At 40.8% G+C, this 24,187-nt stretch overlaps 1 protein-coding gene across 1 annotated transcript; it reads right to left on the reverse strand.

Annotated features, from left to right (window-relative positions):
• Positions 1–15,684: 15,684 nt before the first annotated feature.
• On the reverse strand, positions 15,685–24,008 carry LOC308570767 (vomeronasal type-2 receptor 26-like; the record flags this gene model as incomplete). The annotated part of the gene is made up of 7 exons (XM_081165682.1): positions 15,685–16,586; positions 17,407–17,425; positions 18,756–18,887; positions 18,994–19,221; positions 21,122–21,559; positions 22,811–23,102; positions 23,833–24,008. 7 exons carry the CDS (start codon positions 24,006–24,008, stop codon positions 15,685–15,687), a joined length of 2,187 nt encoding a protein of 728 aa, XP_081021808.1.
• Between the last annotated feature and the right edge of the window lie 179 nt (positions 24,009–24,187).

Below are 24,187 nucleotides of genomic sequence, written 5' to 3' on the forward strand. Positions count from 1 at the left end.
GGTATTTGATTGATTAGTATTAGTATTATAATTTGGTATAGTTTTAATGAGGGTATTTTTGGGTGGTAATTGATAATTAATAAAAATTATTATAAAAGAAAGTAACATAAATAGGCTTTAGAATCACCTTTAGAAACAACACACCTGTATTCTCTGAAGCCATTGGGCTTACTTGAGATATTCAACCTTTCCATCTAGTTAGAAATGTAATTCAGAAAACTAAAAGGCTTGTCCTATTAGTGTTAGTAATATCCAATGTGTTTTCCTCCAGATATTGTTGCATATCTCTGCTCCTTTTCTTTCTTAAAACTATTTAAAAATCAAGGGAAATGGCTGTTTTAAACTTCTCCTTCTTCTATTCCTCAGCTGCCTTGTGGGTGAGAGATAAAGAATGTAGAGCCCTCAACAATTTCACAATGTATTTTGCTTCTGGTACCCTCTGTTGTCTTCAACATGAATTTGCAGATTAAATTATGTAATTGATAAGAGACTTTTTATTAACAATCAGACATCCATATATTTACAAAATCCATCAAATGAATTTAACCATTTCTAAATGAAAAGGCTGACAGTTTTGCTATTAGGATTCCATTTGCTGTAAAGGTACAGTAATATATATTGGGGTGTATATAGTGTTAGGGAAGGGTAGTAACTCTAGTGGGGAACAAGTCATGCCTCTTCTGGGGTAGTTTGCCTTCCTCTGATCCCCACCCTGCAGTCACCTCTCACCTGTGGCTCCTAGAAGCTGTCAGCATTCAACAGCAGCCACACCCCACCCCAGAAAATACAACTGGCTGCCTAAACCAGGTGAGAGCAGCCAATGGGCCTTTAATCCTCAGTGAGTTGGGGAATTTCTCTGCATACAAAGACAGGATCAGACTGAGTGAGTGGATGAGAGCAATAGCAGGTCCAATGCTCAAAAAGGTGGCTATTCCAGGTGCTATAGAGGGAAATGAGGGGCAGATGGGTCTCGTAAACCTAGGAAGGGAGCCCACCTAGGAGAAGGAAACTTTGAACCTAAATCTCCACTGCATTACAGCATTACTCATTTGTGAAAAAGGCTTTGGGAGTAGAACCTGAGGAAAAATCTGTACCCATTGCCTTTCAGACATTTTTGGCAAACAAAAAAGTTGAGAAGCAAACTCTACACATATCCAGAATAGGGACCTGGAAAGTGATACCAGCTAGCAAGTCCATGTATTTTAGGACCCAACAGAGCCACAAATTCCACTGTCATTTATACCGTTCTCTGTGTTAGCTGCTCTTTGTTGTTCAGGTCAGGCCTCACCACAATTATGTAGCATTTAGGGGTGAAAATGCAAGCCAGTAACCCAGCACCAGAAGCAAAGATGGAGAAGATCTCCAGAGCCACCATGTATTTTCCTCTGGTGCTCAGGTAGGTTGGAATGAAGGAGAGCCAAACACTGCAGAAGACCAGCATGCTGAAGGTGATAAACTTGGCTTCGTTGAAAGTGTCAGGCAACTTCCTGGCTAGGAAGGCCACTGTGAAGCTGATAGTGGCCAGGAAGCCCATGTAACCCAAAACACAATAGAACATGGAGACTGACCCTTCATTACAAAGAAATATAATTTCTTCAGGCATTGAGTGCATGTCCACATCTGGGAATGGGGGAGAGGTTGCCAGCCAGAGGACACAGATTCCTACTTGAACAATGGAGCAGGAAAAGACAATGGAATAAGCCAGTTCTTTGCCTACCCATTTCCTCATATTGGATCCTGGTTTGGTAGCCATGAATGCCAAAACCACCAGTATGGTTTTGGCTAAGATGCTGGAGAGGGCCACAGAGAAGACAATGCCAAAAGCAGTTTGTCGGAGAAGGCAAGTCACCATATTAGGTTTTCCGATAAACAACAAAGAAGAGAGGAAACACAAGAGGAGGGAGATAAGGAGACCATAGGTGAGGCTTCTGTTGTTGGCTTTGACTATGGCTGTATCGCGATGCTTAATGAAGATGCCAAGCACCAGAATTGTGATGAGAGAGAATAAAAGTGCAAAAAAAGTTGAAACAATGGCCAAGTTTTCATCAAAGGCTAGGAAGTTTGGAATCTTAGGAATGCATAGATCCTGGCCGCTGTTTGGATATTGATCTGCTGGGCAACTGACACATGTTTCTATGTCTGAAAACAAACGGTGCATGACAATTTGAAGCAATCAAAACTATTCTTAAGAATTTCCTAATCAGTAATCCATCTAGCATAGTGATTTCTACCTAAAAATGTTTAAGAACTTCAAACCCAAATTCTTTTAACCTAGTGGCATCAAAAGTAAACCTCATGAATCCAATCTGGAATTTTCTTCTTGGAGGATATCTTCTCATACAGCCCCCCCTCCTTTGTCTTAGAACCACACAAACTGTACAGCAAATTAAGAAATTACAGCTGAAATCTTAGGAGCCTAGAAAGGCAAGTTTAATGACACTTTCACCCTCTTGTCAACCAACCTAATTCTTAGAGGGGAAAACACCACTTGTATTCCACCCTATGTTTGTAGAGGTTGGAGGTATAATATATAATTAAAAAAATATTCAAGATGTTTTAAAGATAAAAATATATCGATGTTATCTATAAACTATTAGAACAGGACCTCCATTAATTTAAGCCTCCTATCCTCAACAAAATTGCCAAGAGCCCAGAGCTTTCGTAATATCTGAAGATGTCATCTCCCACCTTTCTCATCTGAGATCATTCCTTCTGGACATGGATCACAATCATAGCAGCAAAACTTCTTTCCCTCCTTCTTTTTCTTCCCATAACCAGGAAGACAGTGGGCATTACATATAGAGAGGGGTGGCACCTATCCAAAGAGACAGGAAGAGTTTAATATTGTTTTGGGGAATTATCCAGCATCAGGTGCTTTAACAGTTGCTGTTCTAAGTATCATACAAACTTAAGAAGATTTCAGCATTCATACCTGGACCACCCAATCTTACAGCTGTGTTAAAATTTGGTGTGATTTCACCCTGGCTTTGCCTTTTGATGGGGTCACCACTTAATGGCATTTGCTTCAAGGTGTTCACATGCTGTTCCTTTGTGGTGGCTCAAGGAATTAAAGGTAACCCATTATAGTGGTTCTGCTCCTACCTGCAGGGTCAGTACAAGAAACTAGCAATAGGAAATCATTGAATGACCTTTGGATTGTGGTGCCCTGTTAGACCTCATTCTGTCTCCTATAGTATTTATCATCTATAGGAAATCCTTTGGAACAACATCCTAGGATCTAGCACATGGTGTCATCTGTATGCTGATGCTGTGAAGTTCTACCTTTCCATTCCATTTGAATGAGAGGAGGTGGTGAAGGTGCTGGTTTGGTGTCTGGAGGCAGTGATGGAAGGGATGGGGAGAGAGAAATGCTTTGGGTGGGTGGCGCCTATGCCACACCTGTTCTGGGAGGGGTTGCATTCCCTTTCAAGCAAGAGGTCTGGGAGCACTCCCACCTACTCACCTGCTACAACTGGTCATAGATGCATGCACTCTGAACTTAGCTTCATACAAACTAAAATTTCATGATGTTCATTCTCAACCCAAGTAGTGATACAGCTAGCGTAGTCTTCAATCTAGTGCCACTAACTGGAGAATAGTTTCATGGATTTCATAAACAGGAATGGTAGATGATGCTGGACTCTCTGATAGCCATTGTTCCTTCTTAGTGGGAGATGTCTTCTGCACAGGTTCCTCAATTTGGTATTGTGGCTCATTTGTTTATGTACTGATAGACCTTACAGCATTTCTTAAAGGACAATATTTCTCCTGGATGGCTTATTAGGTAAAGGTAAAGGGACCCCTGACCATTAGGTCCAGTCGTGGCCGACTCCGGGGTTGCGGCACTCATCTCGCTTTATTGGCCAAGGGAGCCCGTGTACAGCTTCCAGGTCATGTGGCCAGCATGACTAAGCCACTTCTGGTGAACCAGAGCAGTGCACAGAAACACTGTTTACCTTCCCGCCAGAGCGGTACCTATTTATCTACTTGCACTTTGACGTGCTTTCGAACTTCTAGGTTGGCAGGAGCTGGGACCTAGCAACGGGAGCTTACCCCGTTGCAGGGATTCGAACCGCCAACTTTCTGATTGGCAAGTCCTAGGCTCTGTGATTTAACCCACAGTGCCACCTGCGTCCCTGGCTTATTAGCATGGAATAAATAAAAAGGGAATGTCAGTATCCCATGTAATGTAATATTATGTACAAATAAAAGTGCCATTGGCAAAACTGAAGGCCAACATGCACGGCCTCGGAGGCTGAAGGTGGAAACATACAGAAAAGTCACTCTTTCAAATAGAGTATCTCTCAATTAAAGCACTATTTTAAGCCATATTTAATAGTGAATTTTAAAATCAATAATGTATGAATTGCTTTTGTTACAATGCATTTTGTGGATAACCACAAATTCTGGCATTTCACAGATTGCACCGTTATTCCCATACCTGAGTGAAGTCTCTGTGCCATTTCATTCTGTCCTCATTAATGGTGAGCTCTTTGCCCAGAGGGGCCTGAGGATCCAACCTTCCCACTTTGACTCTGATGTATGATCTATTTGGGAAAGTGACCAAGTTGGTAATATCAAAGCCAGCCACTAACTCTCCATATTCATTTAATGTAATTTCATCCCCAGCACTGTTGTTGAATGAGATTCTCTGCAGGAATGAGTGGAGCTAAGAGGAAGAGAATTAAAAGGTCTATAAAGCATTCCAATAGTCTAATTAAGATTGTTGAATAGCTTTCCAAGATGGAATTAATTCATTTTCCTCTAGGAGGTAAACACTTCAGTTCACAATGTAGAGCATCCATATTTCAGTTGCACATTCAGGAGGAGGTGGAAATCATGAATCTGTGCCAATTCAGCATTTGACAGACTTCCATAAAGATATTATGAAGGAGAGTTGAGCCCCTAGACCTGCTTGCTTGGGACCTGACTTTGTCATGATCCGTGACAGGGACAGAATTTGAGAAGTCATGTAAGAGAAGCAATGGGAACTCATGTTCTCAAAGATAGGAATGCAAGATGAGAACATCTGACTGAACCTTTCCTTACTTTATAGAGCAGAGCTGAGCATAGTGTCATGGGCTTGCTGGATGCAGAGGAGTGGCAGGAAGCAGCAGCTGGGGAACCCCCAAGGGACACCCCAAGGAAAGGAGGCTCAGAACCAGGGATTGATGGAGGGATGACAAGGAGTGGTCAGTGACAGAAGAGGGAGCAGACTGGGAGGAGGGGTTTTTGGAAACAGAAGAGACAACAGGGTTATGTGAGCAGGAAGAGGTTGTGACAGACAGCAATCCAGTCTCCGAGGCAGAAGAGGAGGCGGGAGAGAAGGGGGCAAAGGGGCAGAGAACAGATGGTTGCCAGGCCAGGCTCCAGGCCCCATGGAAAACTGGTGGCAGGCATGCATGCAAGGAAGGACTGGGTACTTGGGGAGGAGGACTGCCAGGATGTCCCTGGGTGGTGACCTCTCCCAATGAGCTGCTCTTCTGCCCTCCTCCCCCATTCTACACAACTGGGTAATTGGAGAAGGTCAAAGAGACAGAGAGATTTGCGGAGGGATTTGGAGCGGTAACAGAGATTTTCAGAGTGTGGAGGAAGAGGTGGTTGACAGAGCCTCAGACTGCAGAATAGCTCCGAAACACAAGGCATTATCATTGCCATCATCAGCTGCTGAGAAACTAAAAAGTGTAAGGTAGTTTCCACACTGGAAAAGAAGTTGGAGGTGCTGGACTTCTTGAAGGATAGGACGTCTGTGAGTGCTGAGGCATGCAAATTTGGCCGCAACGAATCCAGTATCCAAGTCATCAATGTTCATGAGAGGGAGAAACATGGGACTGTGGCAGCACTGACTGCAAATTTGACCAGCCAGGGGGACAAGGCTTTGGTGAAGCAGAGATGGCACTGAACTTATGGGTGGAAGATATGAACTGGACATTGGTTTCTGTGGATAGCAGCATCGTAAACCAAAATCCTCCGGTCCTCTAAGACCACTCCCAATCATTCACAGATGAGGACCAGCTTGCCAATGGAATTTAAAGCCAGCCCAGGTTTGCTTAACAGCTTTAAGATTTGCTTAAACCTGAAGAATGTCTGAATGACAGGGTAGGCTGCATATGCAGAAAAAGAGGCTTCCAAAATGAACCCTGCACAACAAGCCGAACACAACATCTGACTGTCAGTCAGACCCTCTGGTGCTTTTATCATATGAAGAATCATTCGGTGAGGGAGAAGAAGAGGAAGAGGAAAAGCCACATTTGTCCCTCACCGGTAAGTGAAGCAGTTTTTTAAAAATAGCTTTAAATTGGTTTTCTAGGAGTTATTCTGGCTTTACATGAGTCTGCTTATATGTGTGATGGCCAGGAATGTGAGTTAACTGTCATAGTTGTTGCCTGGTTAGATATGAAAGCTTGAGTCATGTAAAGTCAGTTCAGTATCACTATGGGAAATATTCTAATTCCCATCTCTGATACAATAAAATTACTTAAGGTTTGGACTTCTGGGTTAGCGCGATCGGCTAATGGCGGATTCCCTCTGAGCTCCGGAAGGAATCGGCTCCGCAGGATTGGGTCTTGCCACTGCGGCGACGCGGGGACCCTTAAAAATCACAGGCGGTGAAGCCTGTGAACCTGGTGACTCGGCAGGCACCATTAGCGCCCCCCCGACCCGTGAAGGAGCCTTTTTAAAGGCTTCAGAATGGGGGGCGGGGTGAGCGGTGTGGTGCTGTGAGTTGACTGCTTCTCCTACGGAGTGAAGCCGCATGCCATGGTCGGAGAGCGCTGACTTCTTCTTGTGAACAATTGGACTTTAAAGTAGCAACCCGTGAGTAGTACGGAAATTGGATTTCTAAAGGAAATTTTTTTTTTGAATTAGGCACGATGGGGGAAAGCGTAAACAGGAAGTCCGTCTCCCCGTCCTATAAATAATCTAAAGCAAGGACTAACTAACTAAGGTCGAGAGGATTTTTTCTTTCTTATTGGGCAAAAGATATTAATTTCACGATTTGGCAGCTTAAGTAATTTTTACTGGAGGATAAGAGTTAATTTTTGGAGCTGAAGTGTCACCCCCCCCCCCCGGACCTGGGAGTGATCTGCGAGAAAGCCTGCTGGAGAGATATTGAAGAGCTTGACAGCTGTCAAACTAGCTGTCAAGATGGAAAAAGCGAACTTTGTTTTCTGTCTCTGCTGGTTATATTTGTTACAATTTGGTTATACTTTATTGAAAATAAGGAAGAACTGATACAAACTAACATGATTTTTGGATTTGAACTGGAAGGAATACTAAGTAACCAAAATCCCTCTAGAGGGGGTTTTGGGACATTACAAGAATGGTTGAAGGAGGGAAAACTCAAGCTAAATTCGACAGAATTTTCTTTCTCTTGGGAAAGTTACAAGGCCAAATTGATGTTTTGGCTACTAACGTTGCAACCCTGGACTTAACAGTAAATAAGTGCATTGAATTTGATAAGGATTTGATCCGGGAAGTGCATGCAGCTGGACAAGAGGAGAAAGTTGAGAACTTTGAGAGTGTGGAGAAAGAGACACATGTTGTTTTTGAGGAAAGGGAAGGAGGAGATGTGGTGTTGCAGATGACAAAGGAGAGCCAGAGTCCTGACATGATGGCTACAAAGGAAAATAAGAATTGGATGATGAAAATCTGGTTTAAATTGGAGACTGAAGAATGGAGAGATGTCTATATGTGGGGATATGAAGATCTAAGGATTACAAATTTGATCAAGGTGAAAGCTGGAGCTTTGGGAGTATTTGGACTTGAAAGGTGCAAGAAACAAGATCTGGGCTCCACTTTTAAGTATGGCGGTCTGGCTGGAGGAAGCATTGTCCCTATCGGATTAGAGCATCTCCGAGATCTGGTGTTTAATATTAAGGACTATCAAAAAAACCGGCAGAGAGGAACTGAGAGACAATTAAGGGCCTCGGATGTGAGATCTCCAGGCTGATAGCAGATTGAGACTGATGGACATTTGTTGGGGATTGAAACCGGGAAAGGGGATGGGGTGTGGTTTGGGGATCCAAAGGGTGTATAATTATAATTTGTCTTTTTCTTTTTCTTTTGTTTTGTTATCAGTATGAAAAGTGGGGAATTCGTGGAAGGGAATTTGGGTCGACTTTAGAAAAAAAAGGATTTAAGAATGAGTACTGAGGTATAAATTTTGAGGTTTATAAGATAAAACTGGTTTTTTAAAATGAAGTAAGTATAAAAAGGTTAAAAACTGGGGATAAGAACTTGTTGAATTTACAATTTGAATTGGAATATAAGAAGGGGAGGTGTGGGAAGTCAGGGAAATATGTTATAGAAAATAAGGATTGTAAACTGTATATGTTTTTAATTTTTTCTTTTTCTTTTTTCTTTTTGGCTTTTTTAAAATGGAAAATTCTTAATAAATATTTAATAATAATAAAAATTACTTAAGGTTTATCTTTAATTTCTTAACTTCTATTCTTTTATTTCATTACTGATAATTAAATGCCAACTCACATAATGGATCAATGCAGCGAATGTTTTGTAAGAGAGAACATTACCTGCCAAGGTTCTACATACTGAGGAGAGAGTTTTCCCTTAGCATCTCTCCTTTTGCGGATGACTGCAGCCAAGTGCATTCTATTTAAGGCATGTGCCAAAGCATAGACAGCATTATAGATACTGTAGCTGTGACCAGTCATGCTCATTTCAAAAAATGGTGCAGGGAGACTCTCCAGCATCTCCTCTCCAGTACACGTGGTTGGTGAGAGAGTGGCATTTGAAAGTGAACAACTGAATGCATCTTCCCAGAAATCTTGGATAAAACCATCTGCGTCTGTCCAGTAAGGATGTACATTCTGAAGAAAGTCTTGAAATTTGTGAATCTCCTTGGAGTGAATCACAAAGGAGACAGCACCATGGAACATTCGTATATTAATAGTAAATTTTTGAAGGCTATATAATATGAAATCAAGTTGGGCTGTTGTAATCCATACTTTTCCTTCATGTGACTTCTTATAAGGAAGTAGTAACTGAGTTATCTCCATTGTCTTTATAGCACTTGCTAACCATATAATAATACCTTCTCCATATACAAGAACTGCATTGGCTTTGCTGGTTGTGAAAGGTGTAAATGAAAACCATGCATTCAGCGTTCCTACTATGTTACCGTTATAATGCACATCGGGTTTAGCTTTTTCTGTGAATGCTGAACAGAGTCCATTACTGAACAGCATTGGTTCTATTGTCTGTAAGAAACGTTCTCCAGCTTCATTAGCTGGAGTGATCAGCCCGACCCATTTCCATCCAAAATGCAGAAGTAACTGGATTATTCCCTTGTACTGATGATCTTCATTGGGGACCATGCGGTAAAAGGAAGGGAACTCGGTTCCATCATTTATGGCTGGTTCAAATGAGCCAAATGAAATCTGGAAAAGGAAAAAGCCAAACATTTCCAAGTGTAATAAAAAACTAATGGTATTCCACCTACGTTGAATATAAATATAAATCCTATATATCCCAAATATATGAAGCTTAGGGACAGCACCAACCTCAATTTACATAGAAAAACATAGACAATCTTGCTCTATGCTTTCTGTGGATATTATTATTACTTTTATTACTATTATTGTTATATCACAGTTTCATACTTGTGCACATCGATTCTTTTCAAGTAGAGGGAAGAAATTATCATTGCTTATTTTAATATATTAATAAAGGAATGATTGAGGTGGAGATAGAGCAATAGAAACTGTTCCTTTGCTCTGTAACCTTTACAGTGGTTGTAGAGATTGGCTGATTCTCCATCTGCTAAGAACTCTCCTGGGAAGATCTCCATAAGATTATATATGTTATTATTCTCTGACCACAAGAAACCACATTATTTAAAATATCAGTAAAATACAGAATCATAGACTGGTTGCAAAGATTGAAACAACTAAAATGAAAACTAACTATACAGCAGAACAACATAATATTGCCACTTCCATATAACTTTCCAGAATGTCAAATGTCTGAACAATAACAAGAAAACCATGTTTTTAATTAACTTCTGAAAGTGAGCAATGCTAAATAAAACCATACTTCTCCAGGAAAGGAATTTCATAAGTTTGAAGGGAAGGAAAATTCTTAGTTACTGCGTCCTGAGTTATTTATGCATTTGTAAGGTAGTGTCAACAGCATATATTGATACGGGTAGCTCAGATGCATGCAGTGCAGTCCTTTCTGGACTGATTCAATACGAACCATTGAGGTGCCTCATTTATGAACCTAGCACCTGACAGCAATCTTCTATTACATCTATTAGACACAAATTGCCCACATTGTTGGATATGCATATTAAGCCCCGACCCCAATTATATCCACATTTTGCAGTCCCCTTTTACTATTTCCATTTTTCCATATTTATGAATCAATAGGTTCCTGCTGCATGGAAACGAGAAGAGTGAATTATGGAACGAAATACCCATTTTTCAAAATCCATATTCTACCTGTGGAATCTTGAAAAGACCTAAGACGTTTGCCATGCACCTGGAGGTATCAGAGTCAAGTCCCCCAATGGCTCCTATGACATTTTTCTGGATGCCACACCTGTAGTTGGGAACAAAGTGATTTGCATTAAAGATCAGGTCCAGAATTGTTCGGTAGGCCATCTTTGAATCATAATAGCTATCATAGATGTGGAATCCCAGAGAGACATTGGGCAACATCCTGGGATTCTTGTTGATCTCATCAACAGCAAAGACCAAAGCAAGGATGTGCTGGTAGAACTTTGTGATCACCCTGCAAATGAAATGAGTTAATGTTTAATGGGAAAATTAAACTGTGCATATTATCTAGATATAGGAGAAATTCACCCACCTGCTTATAAAGGGCACAGCCAGCAAAATTTATTTATTTATTTAGACAACCTTTATATAATACTGTGTCAATAAAAATATATTAAAGTGTTTTCTACAGCTGCTGCAAACTTAATCGACGTCTTCATCAAACCATCTACTAGGACCACAACATCTTATTGATGATTTCTTACAACCAGTTGAGACCCCATGACCGTAGAAGTGAAGTTAATTTTTTTGCTCATCACTTTGCACTTGCTTACAGTCAATTGCATTTCCCATTTTCCTGCCCATGCATTCAGTTTATCATTTTGTTGCTGTTTGCAACCCATGTTTGTTTTCTCCACCCTGGACATTTTGGTATCATCAGCAAAGTTAAGTACCTCACTGCTTGCCCATATGTTTTTATGCCATCCCTTTTCTCTTGCTCTTACTCTCTTTTCTCTCTGCCTTTATAGACTTAGACAAAAAAGCTTAATGTTCATTGCCATTAAGCTTTTGTGCATAGCCTATGTGCATGGATATTTCTAATAAAATTGTGTGTGTGTGTAGAAAATCCTTCCATTCTTTTTCTTAAAAAAATTCTAAAGCTTTTTTCTCCAAACCAATCAAAAGTTTTGTTCCAGTTAGCCATGACATATAAAGAATAAATAAAATAATATTAAGTACCATATAAGTACCACTTACTTACAGTGGGGTATTAATGAAGACCTGGGAAGGGTGTTCATTGAAAGAAACTCTGGGTAATATGTAATATGTATAAGATACCGTTGCACCAATGACAAGGTCACCAGGTTCATACCACTCATTTGGAACATGAACAGGATTATTTGTGGTGCATTTGACACTTTGTACTTGGGACCCCATGTTGGTGAGAAGCAGAAGTAGAAGCAACATCCTGATGACAAATGTCCTTCTCTGCATAGACACTCCTGTTTCTCTTTACAATATTATTGCTGTCCTCCACTTGATTTGAACAAGAGAGATTGGGTGGTCGTTGACTGTTAATTTGGTATTTTAAGGGACATGTATCCACCTATTGTTAACTTAAACACTGTCACAACAGAATGCCTTGGATGCCAAATAAGATGCAGTAATTTGATATGAAAGAGGGAAACTGAAAACTGAGAGGTAACAAAGTCCAGCCTCTCTCTCCTCCTTTACCATAGCTGTCTATGAAAAACTGGGGAACTAATAATCATTTCAGACTTGCATGTTGCGTGTTTTCCAGTTTGACATCTCAAGCTTCAGCTTGTGGAATTGATTATAGTAATTCTAATAATTACAGGGGAGAGAATCACTTTTGTAGTGCCTTTGGAGTCTATGGCCCATCAGCAGTAGGGGAACTGCCAAAGTAATTATATTTGTGATGTTTCAGAATAATAGGTTAGGAGTGTACCTAGAAGGTCATCCAGTTCATACCCTGTCAATGCAGAATACCCACAAGTATTTGCTATTTTTTAAAATCCACTGATAAGCAGGAAACAACACTCTTCATAAAATTTCTCTATCAAGTATTTTTTAGAGTTTCTGAGTGTCAGAAGTACATTGAAGGAAACTATGGAAGATACCATTAGCAGTTTGGGAGAAAAGCTGATAACCAACTACAGCGAGAAGTAATCCTTGAGCATATATGCCAACAATTTTGAATAATTGTAATACTTCCAATTGGCAGATAGCGATGTGGAAGTACCCATTTGTTTTTACTTTCTTTGTTTTTCCTCCTTTTTATCTTTTTGCATTGTTTTGTTTGTTCTTTCTGTTTCTTTCTTTCTTTCTCCTTGTTTTATTTTTGTATCGTTATCATTCAGATTTGGAAACATTTATAAGAAGCTTTGGAAGTAAGAAAACAACTCACTCTGAAACTTACTTACAGGTGGTACTTAACACCACGGAAACTACGCCCAGGAACCTCACCAAAATGCTGGAGAGGATACACCTCCACAGGCACATACCTCCACATGTGATGGGAATGTCCTAAAATCCAACTCTTCTGGACCTCGATCATACAAGAAACATGCAAAATAACTAAGCAATATTAGAAGTCACTCCAGAACTGGCCCTACTAAACATCTTCCAAGACAATAATGCCCACTCACAACACAAAGAGCTTATAACCCACCTACTCTCAGTAGCCAGAAGCATCATAGCCTGACACTGGAAAGACTTCTCAGGAGTAAGCGTAGATCAATGGTATCAAATAGTATGGGGAACAGCCTTACGGGAAAACCAACCAATAAACTGAAACTGACAAGGGGACAAACAAGATGATGCCTTCACTCCTGTATGGTTAACCTTGATCATATAGCCCAACAAGGCAACAACAAGAACCTGCCAACAGCATATGAATCAGTCTGGCTGACCTGATCCAAACACACACACACACACCACTCACACATGAAAATAAATTTCACTATATCCAGTCAAAGACAACCAGCCACACCCTTAGCCACCCCGAACCTCTTTCACCACCAACGGAATACAAGCGAATAGTAAAGAGAACCCACACAAGTGATGCTGACACAAAACCCCACACATACACTAAGCAGAATAGAAGCATTGCCACCCGACCCCACTCTACTCACCATCCCCCCCCCCATTTTCTTCCTAATGCAGTCCTAACGTCTCAACAAATGAAACTGATCTGTAGAAAATGTAACTTGGAAAAAAGAGACATTGCACATAGTTTATTAAACCAATAAATTTTAATAAAAATATATCATTCTTTTTTTAAAAAAATGCTTGGGAGGTGGGGAAGGAAGCAAGAGGGTCCCTGGATGAAAGGCATGGCAGAAAGTGTCTCCCAGGGGGAGAGACTGGGAGAAGAAGTAGGGTCTCAGGGGGGAGATGGGAAGGTCTACTTCTCTGTGTGTGAATAAACGAGTAGATATATATGATATAAATATGATAAAGGGCCCATCTTCTCTCTCTTTCTCTCCTTATTTTTGGGTTTTTTCTTTTTATTCACCTTGTTCTGTAGACTAGGTTGATTTTTATTGCATTCCATGTTGAAATTTTTCAATAGGATAGAATTGAATTTACTATGGTCCCAGACCAGAGTCACATACCGTATTAAACAAATCAGAAACACAATAAAATTAAGTTTAAATTAACAATCAATATAACGATAAACAATACAGTTATGACAGCAGTTAAAATATAGTTTAAGTCTTAATCTCTACAATATTATCTATAATTTGCTTCTAAGGCCTTAGTCTTTATAATACACAGCTTGTTCCCTAGGTTTATGGCAACCGCGCAAAATTTGGCCACCTTTAACGTGATCTCTGGATCCTTGTCCTCTATCAGAGATTTTAAACATTGAGGTTGGGGCCCACTTGGAATTTTCTGCATAACAGGGGTGATAAAAACTGAGCGTATATCCCTGTAAAAACAGCATCGTAGCAGGGCATAAGAGATGGTTTTCACCTCTAATGCGCCGCAGGGGCAAACTCGTTATAAAAATTATACATATAAGAACTTCCAGATTGGCAAAGCCAAGTGTATGCACTTGTTTGAGTGGTAGTGCACTAAGGCATATGGAAAATAAGAACAGTTTGAACAAGTAAACCTAAAACCGAATGAAAATAGTAAAACACCTCCTGCTAAATAGCATCTAGATGTGTTCACTACTGAGGACAAAGCTTTAAAATGAAGCAATTTCAAATCCAAATAGACCAAGGTCAGCAAGAATTTCCAGCCCTCACAAACTTCATCTTCTTCTGTTCTTGGAGTCTCCTATTCTTACTTCATTTTGTTCTGCATTAGCCTTCCAAGACAAACACAAAAATCTCTGAAAAACCCTGGTGACAGTTTTATTTGCATATATTATTTCTTTCCACTTCTTAGCCAATCTTCTTAGCAGAGTAGAACTCTGTTTAGATTCCAATTACCCAAAGTCTGAAGTTTCTTTTTTAAAATTTTGTCCTTCCTGTGCAGCTGCTAAAGAGTTTCAAGGGGAAAGTGGGCATTATTCCAAAAGCAAAATCAATGAGAGAGGGTGCCATGCTATTGTATCCACATGTGAATACAGCAGATTTCCATGAGCAAACAAGGGAAGGACCATAGTTTAGTAACATATTCTTTTTATTGAATGAACCTAGTTCACACAGTTGGCAGTCACTTACTAGATTGCTATTCTTTGTCAGTCTTTGGTTCTCATTACATGTGAAACCAGATATCCATACAGGTAGCTATTGTGCAAGATGGGGTTCACAAAAGGTCAGGGAGCTGGCATGGATATGGAGTGAAGTTGGAAACAGGGGTGAAAAGCAATCCAGGGCCCCCCAAACAGTCCAGGCCACACTTGAGGAAGCCAGGGACCTCTGGCATGATCTGAGATCCATTCCGAAGCAGTTCAAGAGCTGGCCTAATGTCTAATTAGTGTCAAAAACTCTAATTAAATATATGGCTGGAAGCAGAGTGGGAGGATATGAAGTTGAAACTTCTCCAAACTCAGGATTGGGCAAGGGGTCCAATTCCACAGGGTTCTCTTTTGCAAACAACTTATTTGTGGAGAAACTGCATGTAGTTGAGCACCCTGCAGGATCTCTGCCCCGAGGCAACTGTTGAGTGAAGGCAAGGAATCTGTGGGGTGGGGCATCAGGTAGGAAGGAGAATCAGGCACTCAATCTCCTACATTATGCTGGGAATACACACTTTGCAGCTTCCAATGGTCTCTCCAAATTTGTTCAGGAAAGGCACAGAGCCTCATGAGCAGAAATGTGGGGCACCCATGGGGATGAAGGAGAAGAGTAGGAAGGCAATGTAAATTTCCTGGTAAAGTCTTGGTGAGGAAACGACAGGGAAAGTGAAGCCTGCTAGAAAGTCCATTTAGCCTAAGAACCAAACGAGCCACAAATTCATCTGTCCCTTAAACCTTTCTTTGTGTTAGCTGTTCTCTGTTGTTCAGGTCAGGCCTCACTACAATAATGTAGCATTTGGGGGCAAAAATACAAGCCAGTAACCCAGCACCAGAAGCAAAGATGGAGAAGATCTCCACAGCCACCATGTATTTTCCTCTGGTGCTCAGGTAGGTTGGAATGAAGGAGAGCCAAACACTGCAGAAGACCAGCATGCTGAAGGTGATGAACTTGGCTTCATTGAAAGTGTCAGGCAACTTCCTGGCTAGGAAGGCCACCGTGAAGCTGATAGTGGCCAGGAAGCCCATGTAGCCCAAAACACAATAGAACATGGAGACTGACCCTTCATTACATAGAAATATGATTTCTTCAGGCATTGAGTGCATGTCCACATCTGGGAATGGGGGAGAGGTTGCCAGCCAGAGGACACAGATTCCTACTTGAACAATGGAGCAGGAAAAGACAATGGAATAAGCCAGTTCTTTGCCTACCCATTTCCTCATATTGGTTCCTGGTTTGGAAGCCATGAATGCCAAAACCACCAGTATGGTTTTGGCTAAGATGCTAGAGAGGGCCACAGAGAAGACGATGCCGAAAGCGTTTTGTCGGAGAAGGCAGGTTACCTTATTAGGTTTTCCAATGAACAACAAAGAACAGAGGAAGCACAAAAGGAGGGAGATGAGGAGAGTATAGGTGAGGATTCTGTTGTTGGCTTTGACTATGGCTGTATTGCGATGCTTAATGAAGATGCCAAGCACCAGAATTGTGATTAGAGAGAATAAAAATGCAGCGGAAGTTGAAACAATGGCCAAGGTTTCATCAAAAGCTAGGAAGTTTGGAATCTTAGGAATGCATAGATCCTGGCCGCTATTTGGATACTGATCTGCTGGGCAACTGACACACGTTTCCATGTCTGAAAACAAACAAAGAATGCATGACAGTTTGAAGCATCCAAAATTATTTTAAAGAATTTCCTCATCAATCCATCTAGCACAGTATTTTCTACCTAAAAAGCTTTAAGAACTTCAAGCCCATATGCTTTTAACCTAGAGGCATAAAAAATAAATCTCATGAATCAAACCCATAATTTTCTACATGGAGGACATCTGCTCGTACAGTCCCCCTGCTTTTTCTTAGAACCAAATAAACTGTACAGCAAATTAAGAAATAAATTACAACTTAAATCTTTGGAGTCCAGAAAGGCAAGTTTAATGAGACATTCACCCTCTTGTCAAACAACCTAATTCTTAAAGGAGAAATCACCACTTTTATTCCACCCTAATTTTGTAGAACTTGAGCAGGTATAGGAAAACTCGGCCCTCCAGATGTTTTGGGACTACAATTCGCATCATCTCTGACCACTGGTCCTGTTAGCTAGGGATGATGAGAGTTGTAGTCCCAAAACATCTGGAGGGCCGAGTTTGCCTATGCCTGAACTTGAAGGTGAAATATATTTTTAAAAAATTCTTCAAGATGTTTTAAAGATAAAAATATATTGATGCTATATATAAACAATGAGAACAACACATCTGTTAATTTAAGCCTTTTCTCCTGCAGCAGTTTATCGTCAACAGAATTGCCAAGAGCCCAGAGCTTTCGTAATATCTGAAGATGTCATTTCCCACCTTTCTCATTTGAAATCATTCCTTCTGGACATGGATCACAATCATAGCAGCAAAACTTCTCCCCCTCCTTCTTTTTCTTCCCATAACCAGGATGGCAGTTGGCATTACATACAGAAAGCGGTGGCACCTATGCAAAGAGATAGGAAGAGTTTAATATTATGATACTGTTTTGAGGAATTTATCAAATTTCCAATATCAGGTGATTTAATAGTAAATAGGAGGACTAATTGCATGAAATGATCCGTAGGTACACAAGTGGCACATACATTGTGGTAAAAAGCTGCTGTTCTAAGCATCATACAAACTGAAGAAGATGTCAGTATTCATGCCTGGACCATCCAACCTTACAGCTGTGTTAGAATTCGGTGTGATTTCACCCCTGGCTTGGCCTTTTGATGGAGTCACCACCTAACGGCATTTGTTTAAGGTGTTCACATGGTGTTCCTTTGTGGTGGCAGAAGGAATTAAAGGTAAGCCATTATAGTGGTTCTGCTCCTACCTGCAGGGTCAGTACAAGAAACTAGCACCAGGAAATCATTGAATGACCTTTGGATTGTGATGCCCTGTTAGATCCCATTCTGTCTCCTATAGTATTTATCATCTATAGGAAACCCTTTGGAATAATATCCTAGGATCTGACACATGGTGTCATCTGTATGCTGATGATGTGAAGTTCTGCCTTTCCATTCCATTGGAATGAGAGGAGGTGGTGAAGGTGCTGGACAGGTGTCTGAAGACAGTGATGGAAGGGATGGGGGCTGAATCCTTATCAGAGAGAAATGCTTTGGATGGGTGGTTCCTATGCCAGACCTGCTCTGGGAGGGGTTGCATTCCCTTTGAAGCAAGAGGTCTATGAGCACTCTTCTAACTCATCACTAGAGTCTGAAGTGTTTTTTGGTGTTAGGTAGGATTCCTCCAGCCACATCAGACATATTGACCAGTTACAAACAGTCCTAGGTGCATGCACTCTGAAGTTAGCTTCATACAGACTAAAAAAGATTATGATGTTCATTCTCAACCCAAGTAGTGATACAGCTTGCTCCTTCTTAGTGGGAGATGTCTTCTGCGCATGTTGCTCATTTTGGTATTGTGGCTCATTTGTTTATGTACTGATAGACCTTACAGCATTTCTCCAAGATGGCTTATTAGCATGCATTAAATAAAAAGGGAATGTCAGTATCCCATGTAATATTATGTACAAATAAAAGTGCCATTAGCAAAATTGAAGGCCAACAGGTGCAAAAATTAAAGGTGCAAAAATAAAGGAAAAGTCACTCTTTCAAATAGAGTATCTCTCCAATAAAGCACTATCCATCTAGATATGAAAACTTCTTATTTTAAGCTATATTTAATAGTGAATTTCAAAATTAATAATGTATGAATGGCTTTTGTTACATCGCATTTTGTGGATAACCACAAATTATGGCATTTCACATATTGTGCCATTATTCCCATACCTGAGTGAAGTATCTGTGCCATTTGATTCTGTACTCATTAATAGTGAGCTCTTTGCCAGGAGGGGCCTGAGAATCCAGCCTCCCCACTTTGACCCTGACATATGATCCATATGTCTGAAGTGGTTTCAGGTGCTAGTGAATTTCAAAATGAATAATGTATGAAGTGCTTTTGTTACATCCCATTTTGTGGATAACCACAAATTCTGGGTTTTCAGGGACTGTGTCATTATTTCCATACCTTAGTGAAGCGTCTGTTCCATTTGATTCTGTCTTCATTAATGGTGAGCTCTTTCCCTGGAGGGGCCTGAGGATCCAAACTTCCCACTTTGACTCTGATATAGGAATTATTTGGGAAAGTGACCAAGTTGGTAATATCAAAGCCAGCCGCTAACTCTCCATATTCATTTAATGTAATTTCATCCCCAGCACTGTTGTTGAATGAAATTCTCTGCAGGAATGAGTGGAGCTAAGTGGAAAAGAATAAAAAGGTCTATAAAGCATTCCAATAGTCTGATTAAGATTGTTGAATAGCTTTCCAAGATGGAATTAATTCTTTTTCCTCTAGGAGTTGAACACTTCAGTTCACTATGGAGAGCATCCATATTTCAGTTGCACATACAGGTGAAGGTGGAAATCATGAATCAGTGTCAATTCAACATTTGACAGTCTTCCATAAAGATATTATGAAGGAGAGTTGAGCCCGTAGACCTGCTTCCTTCGGACCTGCCTTTGTCAATATCCATGACAGGGACAGAATTTGAGAAGCGATGGGAGCCCATGTTCTCAAAGGATAGGAATGCAAGATGAGAACATCTGACTGAACCTTTCCTTAGTCTATAGAGTGGATTTGAGCATGGTGTCATGGACTTGCTGGATGCAGAGGAGTGGCAGAAAGCAGCAGCTGGGGAACCCCCAAGGGACACCCCTAGGAAAGGAGGTTCGGAGCCAGGGATTGGTGGTGGGATGACAAGGAGTGGTCAGTGGCAGAAGAGGGAGCAGCCTGGGAGGAGGGGCTGTTGGAAATTGAAGAGGCAACAGCAGGGGTCAGCAACCTTTTTCAGCCGTGGGCCGGTCCACTGTACCTCAGACCTTGTGGGGGGCCGGACTATATTTTGGGGAAAAATATGAACGAATTCCTATGCCCCACAAATAACCCAGAGATGCATTTTAAATAAAAGGACACATTCTACACATGTAAAAACATGCTGATTCCTGGACCATCCGTGGGCCTGATTGAAAAGGTGATTGGGCCGCATCCAGCCCACGGGCCTTAGGTTGCCTACCCCTGGGCAACAGGGTTAAGTGAGATGGAAGAGGCTCTGACAGACAACAATCCAGACTCAGAGGCAGGAGTATGGAGAGAAGCAGGGTCTAGAGACTGTGGCCACACAGTTGTTAGCCTCTTCTGGGGTAAGGCTTCATGGCCCAGAAACCTCTGGCGGTGGGCAGGCAGGCAAATTTGAGGAGTTGGGGACAGTGGCCTGCCTGCCTGTTTTCTCTTGGATAGGCTGAAGATCCCCATAGAAGCCAGTGCCTGAGGTGGGGTTCCTGGTTGTGCTCCCTCAGAATTATGGGTCTGGGGCCATGGACCCCAGCCTCCAACTTTACACCACTGGGTAACTGGACAGGTAAGAGAGACAGAGAGAATTGCAGAGGGATATGGGGATAAAACGGAGGGGTTTGCAGTGTGAAGGAGGTGGTTGGCACAGCTTCAGTTACTTGTACTTGTTGGTAGTCTATTGCTTATGAAAGTCTGTATCATCTAATGTCTGTTCAGTATCATTATAGGAAATATTCTAATTCCCATCTTTGATTCAATAAAAATTCCTTAGCTTTATTTTTAATTTCCTAATTTCTATTCTTTTATTTCTTTACTGATAATTAAAAGCCATCTCACATAATTTATCAATGCAGTGTACCTGCCAAGATTCTACATATTGTGGGGAGATTTCCCCCCCGGCATCTCTTCTCTTGCGAATGACTCCAGCCAAGTGCATGCTATTTAAGGCATGTGCCAAAGCATAGACAGCATTATAGATACTGTAGCTGTGGCCAGTCATGCTCATTTCAAAAAATGGTGCAGGAAGGCTCTCCAGCATTTCCTCTCCAGTACACGAGTTATCAGTGAATGCTGAGAGAGTGGCATTTGAAAGTGAACAACTGAATGCATCTTCCCAGAAATCTTGGATGAAACCATCTGCCTCTGTCCAATAAGGTTTTATATTCCGAAGAAAGTCTTGAAAGTTGTGGATCTCCTTGGAGTGAATTGCAAAGGAGATAGCACCATGGAACATTCGTATATTAACATAAATTTTTTTTTGAAGGCTGTGTAATATGAAATCAAGTTGGGTTGTCGTAATCCATACTTTTCCTTCACGTGACTTCATATGAGGAAATAGGAGCTGAGTTAACTCCATCACGATTAAAGCATTTGCCAACCATAGAATAAATCTACTTTCTCCGAATACAAGAACTGCATTGGCTTTGCTGGTTGTGAAAGTTGGTAACAATATCCTTGAGTCAGCCAGCGTTTCTAGAAAGTCACCATTATAATGCAGATTGAGTTCAACTCTTTCTGTGAAAGCTGAACAGATTCTATTCTTGAAAAACATGGGTTCAATTGTCCGTAAGAAATGTTCACCGGCTTCATTAGCTGTAGTCACGAGCCCAACCCATTTCCACCTGAAATGCAGAAGTAGCCGGATAATTCCCTGATACTGAAGGTCTTCATTGGGGACCATGCGGTAAAAGGAAGAGAACTTGGTTCCATAATTTATGGCTGGTTCAAATAAACCGTATGAAATCTGGAACAAGCAAAAGCCAAATGTTTCTAAGTGGAAACAAGAACTTATGAGATTCCAATTTATTCAAATATAAACACACACACACACACTATATTGAAAATATATCCTAAATGTACCAAGTTTAGGGACAGCACCAACCCCGGCTTATATACGAAAACACTGATACTCTTGCTCAGTGCCAGGGCTGTCTTAACAATATGCGGTGCCGGCATGCAAAGATCCACCACACGCCTCTTCCCCAGGTTGCCCAGTCCCAGGTGCACAGGAGGTCAGAGCTGGCTGGCCATCTCAGTGTCTCGCTGGCTCGGTCGCCCCCAAACCTGCTGCCTGGCGCCCCTAAGAGCCCGGCGCCTGGATGCCCAGCACCCCTAGCGCCTATGGGTAAGTCGGCCCTGCTCAATGGTTTCTGTAATTATTATTTTTTTTATTATGGCATCATGGCAGCTTTATACTTGTGCACACTGATTGTATCCAAGAATAGGGGAGCATTTATCATCACTCATGTTAATATACTAAGTGGATGATTGAATAAAACTCCAAAGGGAAGGTGGATCATGTACTTTTGCTCTGTAACCTTTATAGCGGTTGAAGAGGGAAGTTGATTCTTTGTCTACTTAGAACTCTCTTGGGAAGGTTTCCTGGGAAATCACGAAGAGCTCTGAAAGATTAAATATGTTATTGTTCTCTGACTACAATAAACCACATCATATAAAATATCAGTAAAATGAAAATTAACGTACCAGCAGTAATTTAAAAAAATGAAATCCAACAATGAAGTAGAACAGCACAATGCTCACACCACTATGTATATAACGCTCTGAAATCACAGGTGACAAATTCCAGAATAATAGCAAGAAAACAGTGTTTTCACTTAGCCTCTGAAAGTGAACTTTGGGAAAGGACAATCTTGATTTTTAAGGGAGGAACATTTTTAGTTAATGTGTCCTGAGTTATTCATACCTTTGAAGTCATCTGTCAATTTCATAAATTGAGTAGCTCACTGGAAGCCAGTGCAGTGCTTTCAGGTTTGATATACATGAACCAGTCTAGGCTTCTCATTTACAAACCTGGCAGCTTTGCAGCAATCTTCTATTACATCTATTAAACACAAATTGCCCTTCTTACACACATTGTTGGATATGCATATTATGGCCCTTTTACGTTGTCTATTTCCCCAATCCATATTTATGAATCAGTAGATTCCTAATGCAAGGAAAGCATGAAATTTGTTTTTCAAAACCCATATTGTACCTGTGGAATCTTGAAAAGACCTAAGACGTTTGCCATGCACCAGGAGGTATCAGAGTCAAGTCCCCCAATGGCTCCTATGACATTTTTCTGGATGCCACACCTGTAGTTGGGAACAAAGTGATGTGATTTAAAGAGCAGGTCAAGAGTTGTTTGGTAGGCCATCTTTGAATCATAATAGTTATCATAGATGTGGAATCCCAGAGAGACATTGGGCAACATCCTGGGATTCTCGTTGATCTCATCAACAGCAAAGACCAAAGCAAGGATGTGCTGGTAGAACTTTGTCATCACCCTGCAAATGAAGTCAGTTAATGTTTAATGGGAAAATTAAACTGTGCATATTATCTAGATATAGGAGAGATTCACCCACCTGCCTATAAAAAAGGGCACAGCCAACAAAATTTATTTATTTATTTAGACAACCTTTATATAATATTGTGTCAATAAAAATGCATTAAAGTGTTTTCTATAGCTGCTGCAAACTTCATTGACGTCTGCATCAAACAATCTACTAGGACCACAACATCTTATTGATGATTTCTTACAACCAGTTGAGACCCCATGACTGTGAAATTAATTTTTTTGCTCATCACTTTGCACTTGCTTACAGTCAATTGCATTTCCCATTTTCCTGCCCATGCATTCAGTTTATCATTTTGTTGCTGTTTGCAACCCATGTTTGTTTTCTCCGCCCTGGATATTTTGGTATCATCAGCAAAGTTAAGTACCCCACTGCTTGCCCATTTGTTCTTCTTATGTTTTTATGCCATCCCTTTTCTCTTGCTCTTACTCTCTTTTCTCTCTGGCTTTATAGGATTGGATAAAAAAAGCTCAGCGTTGATTGATAGTATATGTGTAGCCTATGTGCATTGAGATTTCTAATAAAATGTGTGTGTGTTTGGAAAATCTTTCCATTTTTTAAAAAAAAGTTCTGAAGCTTTTTTTTTCAAACAAAAGTTTTTTTTCAGACAGACATGGCATATAAAGAATAAATAAAATCATATTAAGTACCAGCTACTTACAGTGGGGTATCAATGAAGACCTGGGAAGGGTGTTCATTGAAAGAAATTTCGGGTAATATGTAATACATATAAGATACCGTTGCACCAATGACAAGGTCCGCTGGCTCATACCACTCGTGTGGAACATGAACAGAATTATCTGTTGTGCATTTAACACTTTGTACTTGGGACCCCATGTTGGGGAGAAGCAGAAGCAAAAGAAATATTCTGATGACAAATGTCCTTCTCTGCATAGACACTCCTGTTTCTCTCTACAATATTATTGCTGTCCTCTACCTGATTTGAACAAGAGAGATTGGGTGGTCGTTGACTCTGTCAATTTGGTACTTTAAGGGACACGTATCCACCTTATTGT

Source organism: Podarcis bocagei (genome assembly GCF_964188305.1).
Source record: "Podarcis bocagei genome assembly, chromosome: 13".
Classification (NCBI taxonomy): Eukaryota; Metazoa; Chordata; class Lepidosauria; order Squamata; family Lacertidae; genus Podarcis; species Podarcis bocagei.